This window comes from Artemia sp. Qi Xiang Cuo, chromosome 6, assembly GCF_049724085.1.
Source record: "Artemia sp. Qi Xiang Cuo chromosome 6, ASM4972408v1, whole genome shotgun sequence".
Lineage (NCBI taxonomy): Eukaryota > Metazoa > Arthropoda > Branchiopoda > Anostraca > Artemiidae > Artemia > Artemia sp. Qi Xiang Cuo.
The window spans coordinates 68,948,254-68,961,594 of record NC_142799.1 but is presented as its reverse complement, the minus strand read 5'-3'; the positions used below and the strand labels follow the sequence as shown (position 1 = coordinate 68,961,594).

At 34.7% G+C, this 13,341-nt stretch overlaps 1 protein-coding gene across 1 annotated transcript in view; it reads right to left on the bottom strand.

The window, feature by feature from the left end:
* Positions 1–2,028: 2,028 nt before the first annotated feature.
* The window catches only part of LOC148951550 (carbonic anhydrase 1-like), a 75,336-nt gene continuing 64,023 nt past the window's right edge, over positions 2,029–13,341 (bottom strand). The window contains exon 6 of the mRNA XM_089091106.1: positions 2,029–2,263. Within this exon, the coding sequence (XP_088947232.1) occupies positions 2,135–2,263 (129 nt within the window). The 3' untranslated portion in view covers positions 2,029–2,134. The remainder of the gene's footprint in view (positions 2,264–13,341) is intronic.

Here is a 13,341-nt window from a genome sequence, read left to right as displayed (position 1 = left end):
CCGATGGTGGGTAAATGAATATCCATATAAACTTAGCCGGAAAAAAACTTTGTTTTCCAAGGGAAACGTACTGCTATCGAGCAATTTCTAACAAAACTATCGACCAAGAAACTTCAAAAAGTGACTGAAAAATTTAGTTGCATGCATGTTGTTAAGCTTTTACGAGTCAGAAAACAAATTCAAAGGGGGCGAGCCCCCCCCCTGGATATGGCCTATTACTTATGGAAAGTTTACTTTTGAAAAGCAACATTAAACTAAATAAATTGCATATATTTGGATATAACAGGAAATAATTGCATTTAACAGGATATAATTGCATATATCAGGCCAATTATTTGATGTATTAATTGTTACTAAAATTTCTTTCTTTAGATTTTTGGTTACTATTGAGCTGACTTGTTCTTTACAATTTGACTTGCAAAACTGTTATACTGACAATTGTAAGTTTGAAAACTTACAACTAGATCCGTTTGATTTTGCTATAGAGAAACTAGATATTACTGATAATTAGACGGATTGCTTCAAAAATTACCAATTAGCGCCCCCAACTTTTCTTTGAAACGTTCAGCTATTAGGTAACGTGGTATCGACCCCCAATAGGGGCTAATTGGAGAGAAATACTATACAATCCTGAAAACAACTGTATCAAATTACTAAAATACTTACTAACATTACTCCTAAAAGCACTTTAGTTTATTTTACCTCCAACCACCCTCCTCTCAATATGCAAATATATAGCCCAAACAATAATACACAAAAACACGAAGTTACATCTAATTTCAGCCATAGGATGGGACAATAGGATGGGACATAGGATGGGACATAGGATAGACCTGGCAAAGGACCTGACAAAGATGGGACAAATCATAAGAGAACCTTGTAATCTCGGGAGGATGGGGGATTTGGGGGTTTAAATCTTATATCCCGGTTTTAAATAGTTTTCTGTTAATCACCTATCTCAAAACTTTCACTTACGGGTATTGTGATACTATTTGGCCAAAATTGTAGTTGTGTGGTAGAAAAGAGCAATTTTTGATAGTAAAATCTCTTTCATGACTTAAATAAGGCTCTAGGAATAATAATCTCCTATTAAATGAACCTCCTCATGATTATATGTAACCTTTGATGCAGAACGACTGCCTCAGCTTAAGGAGGAAAAAGGAGGGGAACGCAAGAATTGTGCTACCCAAGCTTAAGATATGATTTTCAACTATTTTCAAGATTCTTAATTGTAAACTTCCAGCTGAGGGTTTTAGGCCATGAAAAGCAATTGGCAATCTTGGAAATATCCAATTCTCATTACATCTTAAATTCCCCTGCCATTTGGTCCTTATTCGGAAAAAATTAATTTTTTTTGTCACAAAATGGCTGGAAACAGTTTTTTTGCTACAACGTGATCTCTATTGTTTGGCACAAGTGCACTAGATTTTGTAATTTTCATTCAAATTAGCCCTCTCCCGATGTTTTACAACATCAGGTTTGATATGATAATTTTTGAAAAAAAAGAAAAAACTAAGAGACACATCAGTGCTATCCATGCAAAAACGTTATTTTCCTAGTTGTTCAAGGTGAGGGATTGTAAGTCTCCTGTCTAGGGATTTCAACAGTGCACTTTCAACTTTTAATTTAGGTAATTTTCGAGGGGCTCTAGATTTTTTAACAAAAACGTGTATAAATAAAACCAAATAATTATGTAGCTATTGCTTCAACACCGGTTTGTTACCCCAAATCGTTTGATTCTCTTTTGACACCCTCCTGGGATATTACCAAAGATTAGGTCTCATCCTATGTAAGTCTTGGTCGTCTTGTCCTTTTATCAAGCATTTGATAAAAGCATTTTGTCTCTTGAGAGACAAAAAGAAAAAAATTGTTTGAGAGAGAAGGGTGAGGGGAGAGAGGAAGACAAAAGGAGAAAAAAGATAAATAACCCTGGAGAAAAGATATAATCATTAATTTTCTTTGTGACTTTAAAGACCTAGCGATCTAGGTCTCGTCAGAATCTAGGTAGAAAGAATATCTGATTTCAGATTGAAAGAGAAAACTGTTTTATTATTACATAGACCAACAAATAAAGACAACCCCTCTGTTAGGGCTTAGAGACATTTCAATCCATTCACGTTGGAACAACCCAAATCTAATTTCTTGCATAATGTTTACCACCAGCTTTTCTGTAAATTATTCTTCTGCCAATTGGCTGCACCTCTCGGTCATTTGGTCCTATGGGAAGTCCTGCATAATCTAGCAGCTGACCAAACTTTCTTATCTATAAATAAACCACGATGAAATCAGATTAAGCTTTAATATTTAATTAAGCCTGAGAAATAGAATATTACTTTTAATGATTTCCACCTTCAGAAATTCCAGAAATCCCCATTCATAAACTTCAGCTTTTGAAAAAGTGATAGAGGAAGAGAAAGAGAAAGAGAGGGACAGAGAGAAGGCCGGACGCGGAGTGGTTTAATTCTATTTCTTCTGAATAGTAAGTAACGAGGATGTCTTATCATTCTTCTCTAACACGGCACATGATGAGGATCATCAAGAAGGCTTTGTGAATGACCCTTTCTTACTGGAATAGTACTTATTGCCGCTCTTGGCAAGGGAAGGACCAAAAGTAAAAAAAAATAAAATAATAAACTACGGTTTAGATAGAGCCTCTCAGGCAAGGTTTTTTTTTCAGGAGTATAATTTTATTTATACAAAATTTAAAAAAAACAAACGCCAAGGAACCTTTCGGTTCGTTAGGCCAACTCCAACTTCTAACACATAATTCAATATAAATAAACAAAAACAAAACATTATCCCCCGCCGACGGGCTAACCAAACAACACAACTAAAAATTCCATTTTGGCACTACTAAAAAAAAAAAAAAAATCAAACAGATTGATAAATATTAGTAGAAGGGCCTTATTGACTCCGACGCGACACCCCTGCTGCCACCTATAACGTTTTTTACATAATTCATGGATGGTTATGTGTGTTGGTCGATTTATTTGATGTTTTTCATGGATGTTTTTATGGTTTTTGTCAGTGAGAATTTGAAAAACGGGAACTTTCTCACATTTTTGTATGTTTTTATGGTCTTTGTCAGTTAGAATGAAAAAACAGGAACTTTGTCACATTTATGTCTGTTTTCATGGATGGTTATGTGTGTTGGTCGATTTGTTTGATGTTTTTATGGATGATTATGTGTGTTGACCAATTTATTTGATTTTTCTATGGATTTGTCAGTGAGAATGTGAAAAACAGGAACTTTGTCACTCCCTTCTTGTTGTAGTTCGATGCAGGTGTTATGAGTTTCCGGGAAACAGTATTTGTTATTGTTGTTCAAGCCAAATGTTATGAGTTTCCAAGGTAACAGTTAGATCACGTGTTTCCTTCTCAGCCAATCAGCGAGCTTGCTTACATATTAGCGGTGGTGGGAGTATAAGGAAAGGATTTTTGCTATAGTTTTATTAGTCTACGAATAGAATTCACTAAGTTTTTAGTTAGCAGTGTAATAACATGAGTGAACAAGTTGAGTTAGAAATATCCGTTTATTGCAACTGTTCTATTTGTAAGGGGCATATTCATGATTTTGAGTATTCATATGAACCTACTGAATGTTTAGAGTGCATAGAGGCAGAGACAGATGAGAAGAATCTGGAGGAAACGAGAAGAAAAATTATATGTGACATGGAGAGAAATTTATACCGATTGCAAGTAAGCTCAGATAAAAGAAGGATTGATATGTTAGAAAAGGAAGATCAAAAGAAGAGACTAGTAAAAGAGGGCTTTCTCTATAGTGTAAAAGACAGCAGTGAAAACCCAAGGAAAAATGCATATAGTGCAAGATATAACTCGGATTATTATGATGATTATGCTTTAAGAGAAGAGAAAAAGTGGCCCTTTAAGAGACAACATAAGAGGTCATTCTACGAAAAGGATTTTAAACAACAGAAACCATGGTGGAAGAGTTCTCATACATGATTTACCGTTAAATCTAATTATTAATACGTATAACGAGTTTTATATTGTAATCATACAATTAATTTGTTTTTACTATTTTAATTTTCATATACTAGATATATATAGAGTGAGGATACCAGCAGACACTTCTGTACATGAATTGTTCAGTTTGATTAAATCGCCCCACAGAGTATTATCAGTTCACAATCAAGTTTTCTATCAAAGATAACAAAAAATAAATGATTCTTCTAAATATTTTTATTCATTTGTCAAATCAATGAATATAACGCTTTTTAAATATAAAACATCACTATCATCATCATTATCAACCTCCTCCACAATAGTAATTTTCTCAATTTGAGGATGAGGTATCGTAATTATTTGTATGCTGTCATCGTCGTCACTGACTATTTCAATATTTCTCAAGGGGGGCATATCCACATATAGACGATCATCGTCCTCGATACACATTCTTCCAGAAGGCCCCCTCCTCACTAGATCATCTGACGTGTAAGATAATCCTTCAGACGTATGGTGGACTTCCATTATATCATCAGCATCATCAATGCATGTATCGCACAAAAGAATTTCCTCCTCATGAGTGAGGTCCCACTCGCTCCATACATCCTAAAAGATTGATAGCGCTATAATCAAAAACTAGAGTTTCCTACAGAAAACCTATATTAATTCAGATTTTACGGGAATAGTTTATTTTCGAGCCAATATATCTACCAAAGGTTCAACACCTGAGTTAAACTAAGAGGTTTCAACTTCATGAAAAATTACATTTTGACAACATTTGACAATTTACTAAATTTAAAGTTTTGTTTAGTTTCAAAAATGTTTTTTGTTACTCATCATCTTTTATTCATTCACAAACAATACTCAAGAAAACCACTTCCCACGGTTTATTGATTTTAAATTATTAAGAAGGATATTATTTCTTTGAAATATACATTTTACATTTTTAATTTTCATGCTTTTGATAATTATCTTGTCCTTTTGGTGTAAATTGCAGCTGAAGGCTTATCGCAAAATCACAGCTTCAAGTTTTTTCATATACTAAAATTGAAGGAAGCTAGACAATGTGAAAAATTCTTTTTACCCGAATATTCTTCAGAGCCCAACCTAACTACGATCTGAAAACAATAATATAACTTATAGTTGAACAATTTTTTTTTTTAATATCTCTTTTCTGATATAATTTGGAACTTGCAAATTATTATAAGTAGTAACTAATTACTTAATTTTTAATAAACTTATAATTAATTGAACCAACAATACAAATTTTTTTATACCGCAACAATATATGGCAAACGAAAAAGAATATAAAAAACTACAACATTTAAAAAGTACAGAGTTTGGCTCATGAAATTGAATAGAACAACGGACTATGACAAATAGCTTCAGAATCAAAATCTAACCGAGTCAAATAAAGCTCCATCCGCTATTTTTGGTTATTCATCCCCCCACCACACAAGCTGTGCAGTTAAAACCTACTTAGAATCTATACTTAGACCGTGAAACTAGAAGAAACTAAATTTTCTGTAAAGTTATGTCTAACGATAGACTAATTAGAGTGACAGAAACTTTTTCTCCACAACCCACAAGAGGATATTTTTCAAGTAAAAAGTAAAGAGCTGCTACACTAAATCAAAGATGAACAGAAATAATGTCAAATAATTTGTCAAACGTAAACCTATATCCAATGGTATATTTAATAGAGTGACAAAAACTTTTTCCACGAGAGGTTATTTTTCAATTAAAAGTAAAGAGCTGCTACACTAAATCAAAGATGAACAGAAATAATGTCGAATAATTGTTCAAACGTAAACTTATGCATAATGATATATTTAATAGAGTAGTAAGTCTAGCTTTGAAAAGCGTGCTAGAACATCTAGAAAGAAGGTATCATATCTAAAAATTAGTATTTTTTATTACTATAGCAAATAAAAAAATACCTAATAAAAAAACAAAAAAACAAAAAAAAAACTCGATAGGCAAGCGTCCAGCGGGCTTGAACCCTTACACAAATTTGAAGAATTTCCACATCCTGTTGTACAACATATTTTGCTGCTTCCACGCAATTAATCTCTTCAATTTTGTAAAGTTTGACTCCTGGTAAAATATGATGTGTGCCCATTGCGGGCAAATATATCCCTTAACAAAAAAATACGCATGTGTTTACACAAAGAGACAGTTTTACTCTTATGGATATGATTCAATACTCACTACAAATCAAATGGGCTCTTAGTCTCCTTTCAAATGAATAGGAGTTCAACTTCTGAGCGATAAAAAATTATTTGACATAATTGGTAAGTGCTCGTATTGCCTAGGCAATTACTTGAGGTTATACAGCGGGTAGCTAAGCCCAGTATTCCTCAAGAGCCCCCCCCTCCCCAGGCTCCCAAAGAGCCCCCAGACCCCAAAGACTCCCTGGGCTCCCAAAGGCCCTTCCCCTGTCCCCAAAGGTCCACCGGGACTCCCAAAGGACCAATCGGCACTCAAGGGCCCCCCAGACCCCAAAAGGCCCTACCCGAGCCCCCAAAGGCCCCCCGGTCCCCAAAGGTCCACCAGACCCCCAAAGACCCTCCCCCGGTCCCCAAAGCTCCCCCGAACCCCCAAAGGCCCTCCCCTGATCCACAAAGGCCCCCCAGGCTCCCAAAGGGCCCCCAAACCCCCAAAGGCCCTTCCCCGATCTCCAAAGGCCCCCGGACTCCCAAAGGCTCTCGAACCCTCAAAGACCCCCCCCCCCCGTGCCCCCAAAGGCCCCCGAGCCCCTCCATTTCTCCCACCAAAGAGGATGCGCTAAGGTTTATTCTTTTTTTCATATCGGTTGACGGATATACTATCTGGCATTACAAAGAAGGGGGTAGAAAGAGCTCTGTCTTATAAGGTGCAATCGTTTATTATAACTGGTAAATATTACTAATAAGGATCCTTTCATTTTGGAGATAACGCGAACAAGACGAATAATCTTACAACCCAAGCCCTGTAAGCCCGTGGCTACCGACCGATACAGATTGTCTTTTCGACAGTATTTTGTGTCTCCTTTTAGTAAATAAGTGACAAAGAAGAGTGATTATCTAAATTATATTGTCTCTTAATTTAACTGTTAATTTAATTACTTTTATTTGACATAATAAACTCTTATTGTATCGTACCTTTGCCCTAGGGGCATATAAGGTTCTTATAGAAGGCGGTGTCATAAAAACTTCTAAACAGGCTCATTCAATTGGACATTGAAGGGCATAAAGCAAACATGAAAACACCTAAAAAAACCCTAATTTTAAACAGTTTTTGGGGAACAAGGTGAAAGTAAAGTGCAACTGGTCCGAAAGTAACCATAACTCTAAAAAACAGAATTTTAGTAATTATAGATAAATGAAAATGATTGGCTTTATACGCTGATTCCAAATACATAAATTTCCTTAGGTTTAATGTTATACGTCAAAAGCTAAAACCTTGAGAATGTTAGCCTCGACATGTGATTGGTTGCAATTCCATTTTTTTAGCAAAGCCTTGACCCCCCTAATTGAAGGATATGAATTAGAACCATGGGAACGTAATTTCGTCGTATTTTGCGCATTTTCGTTGGAAAAACACTGAAAAGCCAAATTAAGAGCTATATATGTTAGTTTTTCACTGAAAATTCCCTTTTTTGCCAAGCCGTGACCTCCCTAATAAAAGGATATGAATTAGAACCATGGGAACGTAATTTCGTCGTATTTTGCTTATTTTCGTTGGAAAAACACTGAAAAGCCATTGAATTTCTCACTGAAAATTCCCTTTTTTGCCAAGCCTTGACCTCCCAAATTTAAGAATATGAATTAGAACCATGGGAACGTAATTTCATCGTATTTTGCTTATTTTCTTCGGAAAAAAACACTGAAAAGCCATATTAAGAGCTATATTCGTGAGTTTTTCACTGAAAATTACTTTTTTGCCAAGGCTTGACCTCCCTAATTGAAGGATATGAATTAGAACCATGCAAACTTAATTTCATCGTATTTTGCATATTTCCACTGGAAAAAACATTGAAAAGCCATATTAAGACATCTTAAAAGCTATATTTGTTAATTTTTCTCTGACAATTACATTTTTAGCAAACCCTTGAACTTCCTAAGGAATGGATATGACTTAGAACCATGGAAACATAATTTCATCATATTTTGTGTATTTTCATTGGAAAAAAACACTGAAAAGCCATATTAAGAGCTATATTTGTGAGTTTTTCACTGAAAATTCCTTTTTTTGCCAAGCCGTGACCTCCATAATTAAAGGATATAAATTAAAACCATGGGACCGTATTTTCATCGTATTTTGCGTATTTCCGTTGGAAAAAAAACACTGAAAAGCAATATTAAGACCTATATTTGTGAGTTCTTCACTGAAAATTCCTTTTTTTCGCCAAGCCTTGATATTCCTAATTAAAGGATATGAATTAGAACCAAGGAAACGTAATTTCATCGTATTTTGCGCATTTTCGTTGGAAAAAAACATTGAAAAGCCATATTAAGAGCTATATTTGTGAGTTTTTCACTGAAAATTCTTTTTTCTGCCAAGCTGTGACCTCCCTAATTAAAGGATACGAATTAGATTCATGGAAAAGTAATTTCATCGTATTTTTCGCATATACGTTGGAAAAAAAAAAAATGAAAAGCCATAGTAAGAGCTATATTTGTGAGTTTTTAACTTAAAATTCCTTTTTTTTGCCAATCCTTGACATTCCTAATTAAAGGATATGAATTAGAACTAAGGAAACATAATTTCATCATATTTTGCGTATTTTCGTTGGAAAAAACACTGAAAAGCCATATTAAGGGCTAATTTGTGAGTTTTTCACCGACAATTACTTTTAGCCCGGCCTTTATAATCAATGGAACATAGTTCATTGTATTTTACATATTTTTGATTGGAAAACACACCGAAAGTTCATATTATTTGAACTTACATCAAACATTGGAGGGCTTACAAGAACTATCCATTATTTGCATATATTGTTCAATATTTTAACCTATACTGATTTCTAAAACTTCAAAACCAAGAAATATACACACTTAACGATTATCTATTCGCGAAAATCGTACTAGGTCACGCTATTAGAACAATAATTACCTCTCTATCTATCGCTCACAGGGAACAGATTCAAAACAATACTTCCTACATCATTTGATCTAATTGCGACAAACGTGGCATGTCCAATGCAGATTAAAACCAGAAAAGACCAGAAACGCATAAAAATAAGAAAAAAAGGGAATTGCAATCAATCTTGTGTCGAAGCGCTAGCGCTGTCTAAGTAAAGAATGATGTGGGACATAACATGTTGTTTAGGTTTTTCTACATAGCCGGACACTTCATATAGAAGGTTTTGTCGTAGAAACTTCAAAACAGGCTCATTTGATTTGAAATTAAAGTGGATAATGCCCAATTCACAGGAGGGGTATGAAAACTATGGTTTTTAACAACGATATGCAAGACTAGAAAGAAAAGTCTTTAGAGTTACCCCCCCCCTTCCACCTCAACCTTCGCTCTTGAAATCACCACACCCCCATACCCCCAAAACTCAAATTTTCCAGAGGATTTTAAAATCCCCCCCCCAAACACAAAATTTCTAGGAACGTATCATCATCATATTTAAATATTTTCGGTGGAAAACCTGCTTACCGAAGCGCTAGTGCTACCTAAGTTAAGAACTATGTGACTACGATATGTTGTTTTTGGTTTTTTCATCATAGCCAGGGCACTTCGTATAGAAGGAGTCATCCCAAAAACTTTGAAAAGGACTCATTTGATTTGAAATTAAAGTGGATAGTGACCAATTCACAGGAGGGGGGCGTGAAAACTATGGTTTTTAACTATGATATACAAGACTAGAAAGAAAAGTCTTTAGGAGTGGGACTGCCCATCACCTCAACCCTCGCTCTTGAAATCCCCCCCCTAAAGTTGAAACCTAATCTAACCTAACTTAAACGTGGAGAAACCTAACTTCTAACCTAACCTGACATAGCCTAACCTATGGTTTTGGTATTTCTATGCAATATTGTGTAATTTTGTGGTTATGGTAGTTTAGATTAGATTTCAACTTTAGGGGGGGGGGATGTAAAGAGTAAGGGTTGAGGTGATGGGCAGCCCCACTCCTAAAGACTTTTCTTTCTAGTCTTGCATATCATAGTTAAAAACCATAGTTTTCACGCCCCCTCCTGTGAATTGGTCACTATCCACTTTAATTTCAAATCAAATGAGTCCTTTTCAAAGTTTTTGCGATGACTCCTTCTATACGAAGTGCCCTGGCTATGATGAAAAAACAAAAACAACATATTGTAGTCACATAGTTCTTAACTTAGGTAGCACTAGCGCTTCGGTAAGCAGGTTTTCCAGCGAAAATATTTAAATATGATGAAGATACGTTCCTAGAAATTTTGTGTTTGGGGGGGGGGATTTTAAAATCCTCTGGAAAATTTGAGTTTTGGGGGTATGGGGGTGTGGTGATTTCAAAAGCGAAGGTTGGGGTGGAAGGGGGGGGGTAACTCCTAAAGACTTTTCTTTCTAGTCTTGCATATCATTGTTAAAAACCACAGTTTTCATACCCCTCCTGTGAATTGGGCATTATCCACTTTAATTTCAAATCAAATAAGCCTGTTTTGAAGTTTCTACGACAACACCTTTTATATGAAGTGTCAGGCTATGTAGAAAAACCTAAACAACATGTTATGTCCCACATCATTCTTTACTTAGACAGCGCTAGCGCTTCGACACAAGATTGATTGCAATTCCCTTTTTTCTTATTTTTATGCGTTTCTGGTCTTTTCTGGTTTTAATCTGCATTGGACATGTCACGTTTGTCACAATTAGACCAAATGATGTAGGAAGTATTGTTTTGAATCCGTTCCCTGTGAGCGATAGATAGAGAGGTAATTATTGTTCTAATAGCGTGACCTAGTACGATTTTCGCGAATAGATAACCGTTAAGTGTGTATATTTCTTGGTTTTGAAGTTTTAGAAATCAGTATAGGTTGAAATATTGAACAATATATGCAAATAATGGGTAATTCTTCAAATGTAAGCTCTCCAACGTTTGATGTAAGTTCAAATAATATGACCTTTTGGTGTGTTTTCCAATCAAAAATATGTAAAATATTGTGAACTATGTCCCATTGAATATAATGGCCTGGCTAAAAGGAATTGTCGGTGAAAAACTCACAAATTAGCCCTTAATATGGCTTTTCAGTGTTTTTTCCAACGGAAATACACAAAATACGATGAAATTACGTTCCCATGGTTCTAATTCATATCCTTCCATAAGGGGGGTCAAGGCTTGGCTAAAAAAAATGGAATTGTAAGTGAAAAAATCACAAATATAGCCCTTAATATGGCTTTTCAGTGTTTTTTACAACGAAAATACGCAAAATATGATGAAATTACGTTTCCTTGGTTCTAAATTCATATCCTTTAATTAGGAATGTCAAGGCTTGGCAAAAAAAAAGGAATTTTCAGTGAAAAACTCACAAATATAGCTCTTATTATGGCTTTTCAGTGTTTTTTTTTTCAACGTATATGCTAAAAATACGGTGAAATTACGTTTCCATGAATATAATTCGTATCCTTTAATAAGGCCGGTTACAGCTTGGCAGAAAAAAGAATTTTCTGTGAAAAACTCACAAATATAGCTCTTAATATGGCTTTTCAATGTTTTTTTCCAACGAAAATACGCAAAATACGATGAAATTACGTTTCCTTGGTTCTAATTCATATCCTTCAATTAGAGATGTCAAGACTTGGCGAAAAAAACGAATTTTCAGGGAAAAATTCACAAATATAGCTCTTAACATGGCTTTTCAGTGTTTTTTTTTTCCAACGTAAATATGCAAAATACGATGAAATTACGTTCCCTTGGTTCTAATTTATATCCTTTAATTTTGGAGGTCAAGGCTTGGCGAAAAAAAATTAATTGTATGTGAAAATCTCAAAAAAATGGCTATTAATTTGGCTTTTCAGTGTTTTTTTCAAAAAGAAATACGAAAAATAATATTAAAAGAAGCACGTAGGGTTCTAATTAATATCCTTAAATTAGGGAGGTAAAGGCTTGGCAAAAAAATTGAAATGTAATTGAAAAACTAAAAAATATAGCTCTTAATAGGTCTTAATATGGCTTTTCAATGTTTTTTCCAGTGGAAATATGCAAAATACGATGAAATTACGTTTCCATGGTTCTAATTCATATCCTTTAATTAGGGAGGTCAAGCCTTGGCAAAAAAGGAATTTTCAGTGAAAAACTCACGAATATAGCTCTTAATATTGCTTTTCAGTGTTTTCTTGCTACTAAAATAAGCAAAATACGATGAAATTACATTCCCATGGTTCTAATTCATATTCTTCAATTTGGGAGGTCAAGGCTTGGCAAAAAAGGGAATTTTCAGTGAAAAACTCAAGGGCTTTTCACTGTTTTTCCAACGAAAATACGCAAAATACGCTGAAAATACGTTCCCATGGTTCTAATTCATATCCTTAAATTAGGGAGGTCACGGCTTGGCGAAAAAAAAGGGGATTGTCAGTGAAAAACTAAAAAATATAGCTCTTAATTTGGCTTTTCAGTGTTTTTTCCAACGAAAATACGCAAAATACGACGAAATTACGTTCCCATAGTTCTAATTCATATCTTTCAATTAGGGGGGTCAAGGCTTTGCTAAAAAATGGAATTGCAACCAATCACATGTCGAGGCTAACATTCTGAAGGTTTAAGCTTTTGACGGATAACATTAAACCTAAGGAAATTTATGTATTTGGAATCAGCGTATAAAGCCAATCATTTGCATGTATCTATAATTACTAAAATTCTGATGTTTAAAGTTGTGGTTACTTTCGAATCAATTGCACTTTACTTTCGCCTTGTTTCCCAAAAACTTTTTAAAATTAGGGTTTTTTTAGGTGTTTTCAGTTTTGCGTTATGCCCTTCAATTTCCATTCGAATGAGCCTGTTTAGAAGTTTTTATGACACCGCCTTCTATAAGAAACTTATATGCCCCTAGAGCAAAGGTACGATACAATACGAGTTTATTATGTCAAATAACAGGAATTAAATTAACAGTTAAATTAAGAGACAATATAATTTAATAATCACTCTTCTTTGTCACTTATTTACTAAAATGAGACACGAAATATTGTCGAAAAGACAATCTGTATCGGTTTGTAGTCACGGGCTTACAGGGCTTGGGTTGTAAGACTATTCGTCTTGTTCGCGTTATCTCCAAAATGAAAGGATCCTTATGAGTAATATTTACCAGTTATAATAAACGATTGCACCTTATAAGACAGAGGTCTGTCTACCCCCTTCTTTGTAATGCCAGATAGTCTATTCGTCAACCGATCTGAAAAAAAGAATAAACCTTAGCACAT